General features: G+C 37.1%; 1 protein-coding gene across 2 annotated transcripts; it reads right to left on the minus strand.

Moving 5' to 3' along the window:
• Positions 1-4240: 4240 nt before the first annotated feature.
• On the minus strand, positions 4241-6111 carry LOC115768911. Of its 2 annotated transcripts, XM_030713639.1 has the most exons (5): positions 6084-6111; positions 5459-6027; positions 5103-5372; positions 4864-5049; positions 4241-4795 (listed from the first exon to the last, which is right to left on the minus strand). In XM_030713639.1, exons 2-5 carry the CDS (start codon positions 5948-5950, stop codon positions 4439-4441), a joined length of 1305 nt encoding a protein of 434 aa, XP_030569499.1. In that variant the 5' UTR covers positions 5951-6027; positions 6084-6111; the 3' UTR covers positions 4241-4438. The 2 variants fall into 2 exon arrangements, with proteins under 2 accessions (XP_030569499.1, XP_030569498.1); XM_030713638.1 differs by lacking the exon at positions 6084-6111 and having other exon boundaries at positions 5459-6073.
• Between the last annotated feature and the right edge of the window lie 11943 nt (positions 6112-18054).

Below are 18054 nucleotides of genomic sequence, written 5' to 3' on the forward strand. Positions count from 1 at the left end.
TATACATACTCAGTCTGTATAAAAATATCCGTATGATTGGTGTTGTTTGTCATTATAATATAATTTATTGAATGTGCAAAATTTAACACTACCAATACTATCTTTTCACAAGTGCGAAAAGATTACCAAATAAAGTTTTTACAAAGATCTTTCAAAATGAAAAAATAAAAAAAATAATTGCATACACCTTTTTCTGTGAAATTTCCACAGTTGCGAGTTAAACACGTATTCACTAAGATCTTATGTAGGGCTTTGCAAATAATTTTGAAGCCGATGAAATTTAAAACTACTCCGTTAATACCTTTGTCCAAAATTAAAGCGTCGCTCAACAAATTATTGATGCTCATTTTCACCGAGGAAGCTTGGATTCTGCTTAAAGTGTGAAGCGCGTCACAATTGAATATTCAGAAAGATCCTTGGAAATAAATATTAGCCTCAAACTTCAGGATCTCCAACATACACATTTTAATTATAATATCTGGGATATTGTGATTCTAGAAATAAAAATGTTCTATTAACGATGGTCGATTTATAGTTTATTTACCAAGCCAGCTATTCTGCAAAAGAATTGCCGGGGAATAATCATATCTCACAACTGCTGTCAAAATACATATACACTATACTTTTGTCATGCAATGTGTACCGCATAAAAGAAGCCATCTTCGACCTCATATAGTGTACACAATCTTGATCAGCATCATCAGTCCAGTTGTCCGTCTACAGGGGCATTACATCTATATACGTAATTTCTCGTGTTGTTTTAATTGGGAATTGCCTTGTAATTTACTTAGAAACCCGATATCCATTCTGCTTTCAAGTTGTATGATATGCATAATTAAATATTAGAACACGTGAGTTCTTTCTGTAAAATAAAACCGAGGTGAGTCCCAAGACCAGTGCAGTGAAGGCAACCAGCTTTTATACATATTCCACGGTTCAATGCTTCAATACATACTGTCACAAACAAATAGCCACGACATCATAGAATAGCATGGACAAATGCATTTTGGATACTTAATTAACCACAACCCGGTTATTCTTTTGATCGTTGAGTTGGTCACTAAGTCGACAGTATTTGGTCTTGCGACCACTACACTTATATACACAGTGGAAAAGCTACCACCCATACCAAGCCGAAATAAACATGTTGGGCGTTGTAGACAGCGCCAACGAAATAAGCAACTAAAGCACTAGCGAGCAGGATAAAATGCTTATCAACCCTTGTCAATCACTTGCGTCCGTCGTTTGAGTCCAAACGTTTTCAATGAACTGCAAAATATCTAATTCCCTTTATTATACCCTGAACCCATTAAAAATGGGTATAAGGGTATATTGTATTTGTGCAAAATCCAAATGTATGTAACAGGCAGAAAGAAGCTTCTCCGACCCCATAAAGTATATATATTCTTGATCAGCATCAATAGTCGAGTCGATCTAGTCATGTCCGTCTGTCTGTCCGTCCGTCCGTATATATGAACGCAAGGATCTCAGAACCTATAAGAGCTAGAGACTTGAAATTTTAGAAGTAGGTACTCCTAGGGCCTGCGCAGATCGAGTTTGTTTCCGATAATCGATAACTTACTCCGTTTCCAAGCAATCGATAAAAATCGATATCGATATCCTGTTTTTTGGGCAATTTTGGTAAATAATAAGAGCTAGAGTCACCATTCTTGACATATAGCTTCTCAAATAGAATAAATATATATATATATATATATATATATATATATATTTGATGTTGGAAGAAGAGGGTTCAGGGTATCCGCTAGTCGGGAGCTCCCGTCTAGAACCTCTTACTTGTTTTATTACATTTTATCAAAGCACTTTAGTTCCATTCACTGGCATATGCAAGATAGCCTTTTCCTTCCGTACTTCGTTGATGTGAACCAAAATTGTTTAATTTTGCCGATTACTGTCATGCTGAAATTCATTTGGTTGTGTGCACAAGCTCTCCATCACGTCGTGAATACGGCTGTCGCTTAAACCGACGATGAAGATGAAACTGTGCTCAATTGGAGGGAAACCGTTTGATTTCCGACTCATTGCTATCCAAACATGAGGACACCACGTACATAAGCTAAGCATAAGCCGCAAGCCAAACTATATTATATGCAAAACTTAACTAAAAAGAAGGTCGCCTGATTTTTTTTCCTACATGGGTGTTATATCCCAATGTCAAAAAGATATGAGTATGTCAAACTTTGCGATTATTGAAGGTGACACAGATTTATTGATCCTTGCAACAGCCCCATGCAAAGACAGAAAGTTTCAAAACTCGTTCATATTTATAAAAGAAGAGATAACGGCTTGATGAGATGAACGTGCTGTGAAGCCTGTCAGTACAAAATAGAAGTGTGGTTGCAAAGACAACAGTATGTTATTATATCCTGAACCTATGAAAAATGGGTAAAAAGGGTATAATGTTTTTGTGCAAGTGTATGTTACAGGTTCCGCCTGGAAGCATCTCAGACCCCATAAAGTATATATATTCTTGATCAGCATCACTAGGCAAATTGATCTAGCCATGTCCGCCTATCTGTTCGACCGTCTGTTCATATGTATGAACAACAAGGATCTTAGAACCTATAAGAGCTAGAGACTTGAAATTTAGAACGTAGGTCCTCCTAGTGCAGGCGCAGTACAAGTTTGTTACCGATTATTGATAGCTTACCCCGTTTCCAAGCAAGCAATAAAAATTGATATTAAAGCCACTTTTTTTTTTGCAAATCTCTAAGATTTTAAGGTAACCCAATTTGGCATGTTGCTTCTAGAATAGTGTATACATATTATAGTTTTTTTATACCCTGAACTCATTAAAAATGGGTATAAGGGTATATTGTATTTGTGCAAAATCCAAATGTATGTAACAGGCAGAAGGAAGCTTCTCCGACCCCATAAAGTATATATATTCTTGATCAGCGAAGTCGATCTAGCCATGTACGTCTGTCTGTCCTTCCGTCCGCCCGTATATACATACAAGGATCTCAGAACCTAAAGGAGCTAGAGACTTGAAATTTTAGATGTAGATGCTCCTAGTTCACGCGCAGATCGAGTTTGTTTCCGATAATCGATAACTTACTCCGTTTCCAAGCAATCGATACAAATCTATACGATATCCTGTTTTTTGGGAAATTTTGGTAAATAATAAGAGCTAGAGTCACCAAACTTGACATATAGCTTATAAAATAGAATGTATATATTCATTTGATGTTGAAAGAAGAGGGTTCAGGTTATCCCCTAGTCGAGAGCTCCCGACTAGAACCTCTTACTTGTTTTAATTTTATATTTATCGCCTGTGTTTGTGAATTAATATACTTTTGTATGATTTTTAATGTATAATGTTATAGTCATAACAAATAAGTTTGAGTCAGGAATACCTGTTTGTCGTGACTGACTAGCTAATTGGTGATCAAGGCACAGCTCAAACAGTACGAGCTGGGAAGTTAGTGTTTCGAGAAATGCCTCGCGCAAGTGTGGAAAAATCGTTAAAAACGTTTTTAGTAACTTTTTTGGTTACCATCCGAACGGCCTAAAACTCATTTTAAAAGATCTTTTTTCCAATTCATTTGAGGGGTGTTTTACACTTTTAGAAAAATGCATTCCTGCTTGGTGGAAATAGGGGTCAAAGATTTGCTGAGTGACGTTTCGCACTCAAATTTATTTTCAAGGATCTATATGAAAAATGATTTGAGACGTGTTTCACACTTTTCGCAGAATGCCAGCCTCCTCGGTAGAAATGTGATCCAAAGATATATAAGACATATATGCAAACATGCATACATACATACATGTGTACATAGATATGTACAAACATACATACACACATACATACATACATATATACATACATACATACATACATACATACATGCATGCATATATGTACAAAAAAAAACCTATATGCATACACACCCACATGTGTACGTATTTTTCATTTTATAGCTATTGCTTGTCTATTAATATACGCAAATAAACTCTAGTCGGGAGTGCTTGACAAGCAGCTCTGCTTCTTCATCGTGGCCCACAAGACCATGGGTTAGACGGAAAGAGTTGAAACATGGATGGGCGAAAAGATGGGCATGGATCGATAGGAATTTGGATGTCTGTAATATAAATTTGCACAAAAACATGATACTGTATTTACTAATTTTTAATGAGTTCCGGGCTTAAAACCCAGCATAGTGTAAAAACAAAAACTGAACCATTAATTGTATTTAATCGAGTTTCATTAACCATATTGCAAATACATATTTTCCGCTTGTTTAACTTTTACTCATTTAAACTCGGTAAACAACTTCTAAATTGTGTGCGCATATTTTGATATGATTCAAATATATTTTTCAGCTAACACAAAACTATTAATTTATATGATTTCAACTGATTTTGTATAACGCTCAAATATGCGTAAGCCTAATGAAAATAATCGGCTTATTCCCTGCTAATAGCGTAGACCTAGATATTCATAAAGGGGTATTTCCATGACCGATTCGCTTGTGTTTGTTTCCTGGAAATCACCACCTTGAAGTAAATATAGAGGTCGGGCCAATTTTGGATTGTTTAAATAAAAATCAATAAGCGCTGTAGTGCTACGCAGGTGAGTAATGCCTTTAAATATTTTTTCTCGAGTAAGCAGATCGTTCGGGTAAACTGTTTCGATGACCTTATCACCAGAGCGCTTTATCCAAGGTCGTTCCTTAAGAGGTACAGTTCGACCAAAGGCGCTAAGAAGCGGCTTGTGGGTCACACGCATTGCATGGTCGTTGATGTGTTTTTCATACTTGAGCTCAATTGCCATCTGTTAAAGTAAAGTAAGTAAAAGAAGGTATACAAGGTGAAGGCATTCCAATTTCGATTAATCATTACATGGGGTTTATTCCATTTGTCGGCAACTGTTTGCGCTATGGCGTTGACTTCCTTTGGGTCTGTTTTAACTGATGCAAGAAGCGTTCGATCACCTTTGATTGAAAATAAGTTCTTTACCTTCTCTGGTGTCATAGACGTATCCATTGAACCGATAGAATTGAGCCAGTGAATAAAGCGCTCAGCTGACTATAAGTTAAATGTAGATTGCAATTTTTACAATTTTATGAATTTTATGTTACCGCGTCCATGAGATTCTCTGCCTGCTCGTCAAGTGTGTACGCCGAATCACCCGCCTTGGATCGCTCCACTCGCGAGTCCCAGCATACACGTTCGTCGCGGGAAGCGCACAGAAACTTCGCATACCAGCTAGTTTTGTCGATACTGCGATGCGTGTGACCAACGGGCTCATCTAACCTAAGATCAAACTTCTCAAATTCATGATCCATGCGCACTATATCTGAGTGTTGGCTTTCACTAAAATGTTCTTCTAATTTCTTTCGGTCCGTTAGCTATAAAGGACAGCCCAGATTTTGAAAGATATACACATAAGTATATTTAAATTAATTAGTGTATTAATATCACTAATGGTACTCACAAGAGCAGCCCCTTCCTGTCCCTCTTCCCGGCTGTCCTGTTCACTAGCAATCTGATAATCATGCGGCCGCTCCTCACGCATCTCATCTCGAATAAAAACAACGTCATCTGAAGTGGAATAGTCGTAGGTCTGTATCTGCTTTACGCGCTCGCGTAGGTGTGGGGGCAGGACTAGTGAGTAGTCGATTATTGGCAATCGTGGCTGCGAAACGCAGTGAACTGCAAACTCCACTTCATCAATGACGTCGCGCCAGTAGGACTTTCCCCGAAGACCGCCGCGCGGGCGAAGATGCGCAAAGTCACTTATAATGCTGCTGGATGACTTTTGGGTGGTCGGGCTGACTTCCTCGTTCTGACCGAGCACATTATCTGTCGTTTCTTTGCTACCATGGCTCTCATTACTACCTTGGCTACCTGGGCTGGATCGGCTGCTTTGGGTGGACCGATAATTAGCAGAAGAGTGAGCTTGTAATCTCTGCTTGGAGGAAGCCATTATTGCTGGTTTGTGTTCCTTGTACAATAAGAAAATTTCGTTGTTTGTTACTGCACCAATATGTTGTCTATGAAAAGCTTTAGAAACGCTTTTTGAGAATGTTTGTTCAATACACAAATTTGTCAAAGCTTACATATTTTAAAAAGCTTATTGGTTTCAACATCGACTATTTTAACATACCTGTAAGCTGTAGTCTCTATACGAATTGGTGACTGTGTTGAATTTAAGCTCGTAGCCTGTTGTGAATTTGCTAATAAGGCAAGAAACTTGTAAAGCTCAAACAAAAACGTTATTCGAGGTGTGTCCGAGAACACTCTGATTTGGGCATAGGTATGGTACTTTCCGGTAATTTATATAATTAATGAAATTTAGTCAAACATATGTATATTGCTGCTGCTATGCTGCACTGTAGTCGGGTATAAATATTGCATTTTCAGAAGATATCAAAACAGTACTGTTTTATGTCATCAGGTATTTACTGAACAGCCTCTTTATATGTGACGCATGCGCCTAGCATTCTCAACATTATTATAGATACTTTGAGGCAAAGCTCCATCTGCCGTTTTGTCAAAAGAAACGTGTTATGGTCAACATAAACTTCTCATGCCCTTGCTTGAGCAACAAAGCATATCATATATTGCTATAAGCTACACAAAATAGAACTGATTAAAAAGGATATCAGCGAAAAATACCATAAAAATATACCCAACGAATATAATGGTTTTGTGCAAATTTATACACAAAACAGGAATTACCTACGACTTTATTAATTTTATATATTAATGGTCAGCATTAAAATCCTTTTCGGTAAAGCCCGCGCAGTAGAAGATTAGTATCGGCTATAACTCCCTAGTTATACCTAGTTACCGGGCAGAACAACTTTTTGATGAAAGGATAAAGGTTATTAATTTCAATCGGATAGGTATGGAAGTTTAGTAGGGGTATTTACTTGGGACTTTGAATCTTTCTTCATAAATTTTCTATTATTGCAGCTGGAATTTTACAAGCCATGACAGTTTGGCCAAACAATTTTATATATAGAAATATATATACAAATGTTTATACGTATATTTAATTTATCTTAAATAGTTAACATTATAATCATGTATTAAACTATTGATAATATTCATCTTGAGTTGATTTCGCATGCCATAAGCAGAAAGGGAACTGAACTTCAGCTACAAAATTCGGTGCCCTAAAGAATTCGATAGCTTGGAATCTGAGAGCCTGTGACACTGCCAGTGTGCTAAGGATAGACGGGATACCCAAGTACATAAGTGACAAAGACAACTTTGCAAAAATTGTGCGCATATTAAAATTCTTGGCAAAAGCTTTTGACATAAATTAAAACTTTTTATCAGCGAACACATAGCACATCTACTGACATTCAAGCTTATGCGAAAAAAAAGAAAAAGGTGCTGCTTTGTACATACTTATACAACGTAAATGAGAGTATATTGGTTTATGCAATGTACCTTTGGTTCTACGTCCGGCTGAATGTAATTTTACGGCGCTCATTGTCATTCTCCCGTATTAAATAAAGTGTTAATATAAATGTTATGATATTCAGTAAATTTATATAAATTCTTACACAGGCAGAACACAAGTAAGAGTGGTTGGTAGAGAGAAGCCAATGATAGCTTGACCTAGCTAGAGGAATTAATTGTTTTGTTGACATCATTACAAAAGTTTTTTATACCCTGAACACATTAAAAATGGTTATAAGGGTATATTGTATTTGTGCAAAATCCAAATGTATGTAACAGGCAGAAGGAAGCATTTCCGACCCCATAAAGTGTATATATTCTTGATCAGCATCAATAGCCGAGTCGATCTAGCCATGTCCGTCTGTCTGTCCGTCCGTCCGTCCGTATGAATGAACGCAAGGATCTCAGAACCTATAAGAGCTAGAGACATTTTTCAAATTTTAGATGTAGATGCTCCTAGCTCCCGCGCAGATCGAGTTTGTTTCCGATAATCGATAACTTGCTCCGTTTCCAAGCAATCGATATCGATATCCTGTTTTTTGGGCAATTTTGGTAAATAATAAGAGCTAGAGTCACCAAACTTGACAAATAGCTTCTAAAATAGAATATATATATGCATTTGATGTTGGAAGAAGAGGGTTCAGGATATCCCCTAGTCGGGTACTCTCGACTAGAACCTCTTACTTGTTAAACATATTTAAGTAATTGTAGGAGCTACAGAAACTGAAGTTGGTTTATAGGCTTTCGCAGGCTTATTTGTGGGTTTATGAACAGAGGTGTAGAGGGTAGACTTATGAATTAGTAATATGTTACAATAAAAGTGTGCTAAATACTTCAAAAGGAAAATGAAACAAGGCTCAGCAACAGTTTTTATAAAATTTCCCAGTGTGCAAGCAGAGTGTAATATTGAGGAAAAATGTGGTAATCAAAGTGATGTAAATTACAACAATCCCGTAAATATATACATTTTTTAAATATTTTTATTGTTGGGTAATTGAAGTTTCTCCTACTAGTTACTGGACTTTTCAATAAAATAACACTCCCACTAAGACGCCAGCGCCAGTAGGAGAAGAAACTCAAATTTTTATCTTTTGTATAGCGCGCTGACACATTCGAAGGCTGATTAAAAACTTTTTTAATTAATTTCCATTCCAAAAATAACTGACAGATCGAGAGGGGTTGGCAAATGCACAGCGTAGCCACCCGAAAGTGCGCTAGCACGGAGCCCATCGTCAAATCAATTGAACGAAAAGTTTTTTGAGGCTGTGGGTCCTGCCCCAGGCCAGGGTTGGGCTATATGTACGTATATATTGCATCGGCATTGGCTCTAATCTATAAGGTTGAAGGCTACGGGAATGTAGCCGGAAACATTGATATCACTTACAACGCTATTAAGCAGCATATGATTCCTTTACGGAGCACATTAAAAATTAATATCGCTCCATTGCTGAACGCTTCGGCTTCAGTATCAACTTTTTGGGTAAAAATTATTTATGAGCTTACTGCGCGTATCTGGGGTGGTGTGAGAGTCTTGAAGCTGTCACCTACGTGATTGTTGGTACTAGCGCGTGATTTTTTTTGCCTGCGACAAAACTTTTTCAATAATATATAAATCAAAACGTCATAAAGTCACGGTCACGTCATATTGCAAAATTGGTTCGTCCCGCTCTGCGCTTAGTGACACATTTTATTTGCTTTTATTTAGGCAACAACTCGCTTTGGCAGATATTTTCGTAGACAATTTAAGTTGCTATTACTTAACACTGATGTGCATTTAATATATATTGGTGTATGTCTGAGTGTCTATCCGCAAGAAGCAAACTGACAAACATAAAACCGCCTACGCCCGAGCGGGCTGGGCAGCTGTTACCTGTCTGAAGTCTTCTTTGTGTGTTGCCAGAATCGCTGCAACATCCTTCCTTTCAGCATTTTTTTTTCACATTCATGGAAATATGTCACAAAATTTATTACAAAATAATTTTGCTGCTCTGACAGTGGGCTTCGCTCTAATGTCCACGCAGCCCACGTGAACGACAAGACTTACCCGTCATTTTAGCTATTTAAAGGAGCATCTTTCTGGCAACTTTACGTTCTATTCTGTGCTGTCTGCCGTCACGCTCTGTGTCTTTTATGCACATTAAAATATTAAAAATTCCTTCAGAATCTAAAGAATGTGTCTGTTGCCTTATGCGGCTTGAAAACTTTCCAGTTGAGACTAAATGTTTACAATCTCTTTGCCGCACACCGTTTAAGTCGGAGTCTACCGTAAAATTGCCTTTGACGCGCAAATATGACTTGAGAAAATGTTCTTGATTATGATATTAATTTTGTATACAATTTGTGATAGCATCAAATCTACAAAAAATTCCGAAAATTAAGTCGCGGTTGTAGATTTGTACCACCTCATAATCACGCGTCAGAATATCGGGTCTTACAAGATTTCATTTTTTCATATTTGGGTCCAAGATAATCAGTGGTCGTGTCGACCCGTATCATTCAATTGCATTCCAGCGCTTCACTATCCACGGATATTTTTCATTGCAAAAATTGTGGCGCATGGCCTTTGCCTGCAAACAAAATTAAATGAAATGGGAGCAGAGATTGTATGTGAATGTTTGTTTTTGTGCGTTTCAATCCGTTTGAATGCGAAATATTTTTCACAAATATTTTCAAAAATGCGCTCAAAAGCGGTTCAATGTAATCGTCTGTGCATGAAAGTACGTACATTTGCATGTATATATGTATGTGTGTATGTATGTATGTATGTGTGTATGAATGTTTGTATGTTTGTATGCTTGTATATAGTAGAAAAAAGGGTCTGGACAGATCCTGATCTCCGTGCGTATATAAACAACAATTTTGCAATGTAAATCGACAAATGCATATCCAAACAGACAGTGTAAATTGTAACGTACTTGCGAACGTAGATGATGAGAGATGAGGATGTTATGGCTTTGCCGTATCAAACGAATCAAATAACTTCATTACAACCTGTGTGTGTGCTGATTTCAACCCCCTTTTACCACAACTTTTATTTGTAAAATATTTTTAATTTAAATCGTCTGGAATAAGCCTGTATTGAAACAACCAAATTGCAACTGTTAAATATACTAAATTAAATATTAGAAGCCCTGATATTCTCACGAGAATTGTGTAAAAAGTCTAAAAGCGAGAAATCACAAGCAGTTATATAAGAAGATAAGAATATCTGTTTATGGTACATTTATTTATCATATATGTATATAAGAAACAACGGATAGTGTATTTAATATGTGTTTGCATAAATCGTTACAGGAAAATAGTTGTGCACATACATACATATATGTTAATAATAATATTTGTAATCATTTGTATGGGTGCAGAGTATACAAAATATATCAGTTTTCCTTAACTGTATTTTCTTTTTTAATACATTTTTAATACATAACGGAGCAGGGCTACTTATTCTGTGATTTATTAACTAATTTAGCTTCAGCATGATTTATGCCAGAATTGGCACCCAAAAAAGGGGTTACGTAGACAAGTCGGAGGTTAACAACAGCGACAGCTGCCTGCCACAAGCCTCGAAGGGACAGTAAAACGGAACATTGAACTTTCAATGCAACAATAACTTCAACTGCAACAACAATGCACAAGTTTGCAACTTTCAAGAAATTTACACCATCAGCGAATAAGAGAGCATGTACTGCTGCTGCTGCTGCCAGATCTGTAGCATGCTTTCGAGCGCAGGAAATTCAAACAGCTAAAGAAAATGTGCAGGGGTCGGCAGTTTTTCCTTTGCCGTTCTGTTTGCTCCAAACAGTCTGTTTCTCGGTATCAACTATGGTAGAAAAATTGAAACAAGCTGAGCAACGCGATAGTCAACTTGAGCAGTAGAGCATTAGTCACGGGCGAACAGGAGTTACTTTAGGCTGCTTTTGCAGTACTTGCAACTGCAACGCGTGGCAGGGGCATGTATCATATTTAGACATGAAAAAGACAGAAATATAAACTTATAAAGGCCAGGCATAAAAATGGCTGCCGCCAAACAGTTGTACCCAGCCAGCGCAAAACCATATTCGGCAACTGAGCGGCAGTTGAAAGGTCTTTCAAGCCCCCACAAGATGAATTATGGCCAAAGTTATCGGCTTTTCGTTGTGTACTGCTATGTTTAGTTGCAGTTGGCTGTAAACTGCGTGCTGGATACTGATAATATAATATACACTTAGAATGGCGAAGCGCCATTCACTGGAATGTTTTGCAGGATGTGAACAATTTACGAAATAACAAGTTGCGAGTTGCAGACAGCGTCCAGTGGAACGGCAAAAACAAAAAATCAACTTAAATAAGTTTAATTGTATAATACAAAAACGAAGCAAAACTTTGATTTTTCATTTAAGTTGTCCCTTATTTGTCCTTTTAGTCTATGTTAGGAAAAATAAATTAAAAATAAACTATTAAAATTTTAATTCCTTTGGGTATCGATAACAACAGAAATGTTTCGTTTGTATGCCGGATAAACCTACAAGCACATGTTTTTGAATGTTTAGCGATCATTTCAGGGGAATTTATATTCATGCAAGGACCGTACATCTGGCCGTTTGCACGCATGAGCGCAGTTTTTTCTGCACTATTAAAGTTAAAATCAACCAAATTATCTTGCCTATAAAAATCAATATCAAGTAATAAATTGATCGAATTATAATAAACATATATCGAGTTTTTATATTGCCAAATAATCATTTTATAATAATATATATATAATTATATATATCATTTTATATCAAACAAACCAAATTCATGTGCGCCCATAGTGATTCTTTCTTTTTTAACGAATTATAATAAGCATTTATCGACTACTTATATTGCCAAATAATAATATATATATAATTATATAAAGAATTTTATATAAAACAAACCAAATTTATTTACGCCAATAGTGATTCTTCTTTTTTTTTAAAGTAACACGGAATCCCCTAAAAGAGCAAACAAGAGCATTGGAAAGCTTACTAATAATCTTTGCAAATTTGTAATAGCGCGAGAAATGGAGCGACAAAGAGCCTCTATATACAGATTAAATGAAAGGCCACAACCATCAAGCTCGATGTGCATCAAATGCAGTACACCGAGCCGATTTGGAATGACAGCTAGCCGATGATTGCCGTCAATTGGAAGCAAATTGTTTTTATACCCTGTGTTCACAGCTGCCTGGAATGGGTATAAATAAGTGACGCAAATGGTCTTATTCCTTGATGGAATTTACAAATATGGTGTTTTTACATATCAATGTATTTTTGTACGAGTTAGGCCAACTGGCTTACAACATGTTAATTTTGGGCAACAAGAATTCTTATTAAACCTAAAGACACACTTGTATTTGTAGGATTTTAAGTAAGCATGCGTTAAAACAAGCCTGTATTAAAGTTTAAGGACATTCAGTGTATTCGTACAGTTTTGAAACAAGGTAAGTATACGTTCAATCAAACTTGTAGCTTTTTGTATCCTGAACTCTTTAAAAATGGGTAAAAAGGGTAAATGTCTTTTTTATACAGGACTTCAACATTATCTGCCAGATAGTAAAGAATATATGTGTATAATAATCGCAAAAAAGACAGTCATTCAAATGTTTTTTTAAATATACGTATGAATGTGTCCTGGTAAAGGATATACTCTTGTCGACCACCTTTATCTCTAATATCCTTACTAGTTTTATACCCTGAACCCATTAAAAATGGGTATAAGGGTATATTGTATTTGTGCAAAATCCAAATGTATGTAACAGCCAGAAGATTAAAGTATATATATTCTTGATCAGCACCAATAGCCGAGTCGATCTAGCCATGTCCGTCTGTCCGTCCGTCCGTCCGTCCGTCCGTCCGTATGTATGAACGCAAGGATCTCAGAACCTATAAGAGCTAGAGAAATTGAAATTTTAGATGTAGATGCTCCTAGTTCCCGCGCAGATCGAGTTTGTTGCCGATAATCGATAACTTGCTCCGTTTCCAAGCAATCGATAAAAATCGATATCGATATCCTGTTTTTGGGCAATTTTGGTAAATAATAAGAGCTAGAGTCACCAACCTTGACATATAGCTTCTAAAATAGAATATATATATGCATTTGATGTTGGAAGAAGAGGGTTCAGGGTATCCCCAAGTCGGGAGCTCCCGACTAGAGCTTCTTACTTGTTGGTTTTGTTTCTGTAGATTTTTTCATTCATCGGCCGTTGCTTTTCAGTGTGTGTGGAATCCAATGATTTTTTACCAGATCAAGTCGCTGAAGGCTGTTTTTCATTTTCAGTGGCTGTTGCCAGCTTAGCAACGGCATTTTCAATTCAACATTCGCTTTTGGGCAAAATGTCTGTGACTGTGTAACCACTGGACTGAATTGTCAAAAAGCGATTTTAGTGAAACACCCAAAATGGAAAGCAATTTCTCAATCTTTATTGTCTAGGATTGACGCTGTGATTTTTTCTGTTTAGTAAATGTTGTGCACACAAGACCTATTGCTTATTAGCTTTGCACATCTGCCTCCGACATGGTTGAAAGCAGATCCGTGCAAAGTCGTGTCGTGTCGCTTCCATTAACAAACGACGGCAATTAGCCAAAAGCATAGATTTACGACTAGCACTGCGTTTGAACTAGAGAGTCGGTAAGTGTAGCTATTTCTTTTAACTTTTATTATAATGAATTGTTACTTTTACCTCAATTTCATACTATGTAATCACATTATTATCAAATGCCGGTGGGCCTTCCACTAAGATATTGCCCTACAGCCCTGATGTACTCTTTATATTCAAATAATGTACTTGCATGTTTCTTCTCTAATGTTATTTTAAACAAGAAAGAAAGGCTATCTTCGGCATGCCGAAAATCTAATACCCTTGCAGACCCAACCATTTCATAATGCTCATAGTGTTTTGCCCGTATCTAAGAAGAACAGGGAAAATAGTTAATGCCGAGTTTGGTCAAGATATCTTGATAAGCAACATTTATTTTCATACAAAAACAAAATTTTCGACCGACCGTTCCTATGGCAGTTTTAAGATATAGTGGTCACGATCCAGCTGGTTTTGACATATGTGCTACGTGCAACAAGAAGAGGGATTTCTGCAAAGTTTTTTAAAGATAGCTTTAAAACTAAGGGACTAGTTCGCATAGAAACAGACAGACGGACAGACGGACATGGCTATATCGACTCGGATGTTGACACTGATCAAGAATTTATGTACTTTATAGGGTCGGAGATGTCTCCTTCTATGATTTACACATTTCACGACAAAGTTATAATACCCTCTGCAAGGGTATACAACATTTTTAATTAATGAAGCAACCGAATGTTCCTCGTTTAAAAGAAATCAATGTTGTAATGCTGAGTTTTAAATATCTACTTGTACCCTAGAGCTGGAGACTTAGACGTAGATGCTCCTAGCTCCCGCGCAGATCGAGTTTGTTTCCGATAATCGATAACTTACTCCGTTTCCAAGCAATCGATAAAAATCTATATCGATATCCTGTTTTTGGGCAATTTTGGTAAATAATAAGAGCTAGAGTTACCAAACTTGACATATAGCTTCTAAAATAGAATATATATATGCATTTAATGATGGAAGAAGAGGGTTCAGGGTATCCCCTAGTCGGGAGCTCCCGACTAGAACCTCTTACTTGTTTTTTATTAATTTATTTGGTGTTGGAATAAGAGGGTTCAGGGTATCCCCTAGTCGGGAGCTCCCGACTAGAACCTCTTACTTGTTTTTTAATGCAGCTTTCGCAAAACCTATCATATAACAAGTGTTTTAACAATATACATCGATTTATTTGTTCTTCTTGCAACCTATGGACAATTCGCCTATGTTATTTTACGTACGCACACTAATAGAATTTTTCTTATAAACTAAAACAGTCACATATGCCCATTAACCTTGACGCCTTAAAAAGGGAAAAGGGAGTGAATTGTAGATGTTAGCTTGAAATCCGACCAATGCACTACTGTAGCGAAACGGCAGCTCTGAAAGAGGAAATTGTACTAGGAAATTTGCCGGAAATTAAAACTTGTGTAAAATAAATCGCCAGTCCTCAAACTGGTACACATACATACATAGGCATACGCAGACGTGCAGATACATTCAAAGATCGATGCAGTACGTCACCACACACATGTGCAATCTATCTCAGAAATACACTCTAAAACACATACACATTAAAAAATAGTCACCGACAGGCTGAGGGGCGTTGCCCAAACAGAACGACTGCTTGTACACGATGCTCCAAGCCTCAGATCTAGCTCAAAATTAAAAGCGGCTACCACTAACTCGTCTGACTTGGGCCAGGAAATGGCTGGTGCCATACAGTCCAGGCACCCACTCTAACCCTATTTCCACAGCACAAGTAGTGTAGCGCCTGCTCATTCGTCGTATTTGGTGCTAATGGAGTGACAGTTGGCAAAGAATTATTACATTTCCTCGTGCATGGCGCATTTTAAATGCACTGCGTTGTTGGTGCTGATGTCGTATAATGAAAGAGTTGATTGTCCTACAAAAACAAGGCAAAAGCGACCGAATCGACACAATGTCGAAGCTTATTTCCTTTAATGAACAACAATTACATAATGTTTGCTCGACTGACTGATGTCGACTGACAGACATATCTAAGTTCATCGGCTCAAATTAACAGCTGTACCCACGTATTAGGGATATATCAAATCGAGATGTGCAAAGATCATGAAAGTTTATTTCCTCTATTTGGAAAAACAAAAACAGGTCAATAATGGTCTGAAAGGACATGCTGTGGGCGAATGGTAATTGATTGAATAACCACTCCATTAGATTTGTACATGAACATTTTTTGGACAATTGTAATTCATCAAAAAGGTTTTTTAGCAGCGTGTTATGTTGCGTGCTGGACTAACCACACTATACTTTATTAATGACAAATTTTTAGCTAAGCTAAAATGAATAGTGTGTGCGAATTAAGCCAATTTGAATGGGTTTACTTCACAGAAATGAATGATTGATTGTGGTTGCATTAGGCTTGGGTACACGATAGCCAAAAATCTCGACTGAAGCACTCCTGTTATCATATTGAACATATCTAAAAAATAGTGGTATTGACTCGTAAGACATCTTTCCCGTAAGAGCTTCAAACATTATTTTTAACCAAACATAAATAGATTCAAGTGGTTGAACGGTTCTCCATTTCAGTAAATTCGGTCTGCTTATATATAGCTGATGAGTGACCAGAAATTACACTTCAAACACCAATATCCCTAATTTTTTCCCATACTTTTCTTGTATATCGCATTTAAGCTGCTTTGGCCAATTGTTGCCGTCAAGGACCATTGACAAGCCCAAGATTTCGCCTTAAGCGACATTATTTTAGCTTATCAACGGCTCAAGCCGTACAGAATTACTCTCATTTCAAAATTGTTATTGAATCTTTCGCGAAGTAAATAATCCTTGTTAAAATGAACGCGAAAGCCCGTTGCGGTTGCAAAGTGGCAGCTAGCATAAAAATGAAAAGGAGAAGCAAAATTTCCTCCCCTAATTTTCCCTTGCCCGACAGATTTTCTATAGCACTCAGCCACACTAAATGCGTCCAAATTATACGCAATCATTTTGAGCTTAACTAAATTGCGGTTTGCCTAGATAGGAGACGATTAGCCTTTTGTACAGCCTCACAACCGAAAATACGATGGTAAAGCTTACTTAATGGCAACGATAAGCGGACGATGCCCGGACAATACCTTCGTATGAGCCGTTCATGGTGTATTTAACTATGTACTAGCTATACATATTCGTGTAGCCATGTCCGTCTGTCTGTCCGTCCGTCCGTCCGATATCCTGTTTTTTGGGCAATTTTGGTAAATAATAAGAGCTAGAGTCACCAAATTTGACATATAGCTTCTAAAATAGAATATATATATGCATTTGATGTTCAGGATATCCAATAGTCGGGAGCTCCCGACTAGAACCTCTTACTTGTTTTATAGTAAACATTTACTCAGCTTAGAAGCTTTTACGTCAAGACGCATCCGAAACAACAAACTCTAAAGAAACAAGTAAGAGGTTCTAGTCGGGAGCTCCCGACTAGGGGATACCCTGAACCCTCTTATTCCAACACCAAATAAATTAATAAAAAAAAAAGTTCCCTTTGCAGGGCTCGAACTCGCGACAGACCGCACCACTTGCTATGCCTCTACTCAGCAGCCACACCAACATTTAAGTACTTATGATAAAAAAGAAACTAAAATAACATTACAAAAAAATATGCAGTTACCATGCTATTAAAATGCGAATCAGACGTGCATGAATGTGTGTGTGTACATGTATACTGAAATTCTTAAAGCTGCTGCCCCATTCAATTGCGCAGTTGCATATAAGTTTGGTGTTTCTTAACCGATCCTTATGAAATTTTCTACAGTATATCTTATTGTACCATAGAATATTTGTGTATTCTGAAAAAGTCAATTGCATTTAAATTGTAGTTTAAATTGGTTGGCAATAAAAGTTGGGTTATTAACTTGATTTATAGCTCTGGGGTGGTAGCGGGGAGGTGGCGATAGGTATGAAATGAAAGATACTTGAAGTATTTTTATCGATTTATTATTTATTTATTTATAGATTTTTATCGATTGCTTGGA

Source organism: Drosophila novamexicana, unplaced genomic scaffold (assembly GCF_003285875.2).
Source record: "Drosophila novamexicana strain 15010-1031.04,08,12 unplaced genomic scaffold, DnovRS2.1 tig00002069-arrow-arrow-pilon, whole genome shotgun sequence".
Classification (NCBI taxonomy): Eukaryota; Metazoa; Arthropoda; class Insecta; order Diptera; family Drosophilidae; genus Drosophila; species Drosophila novamexicana.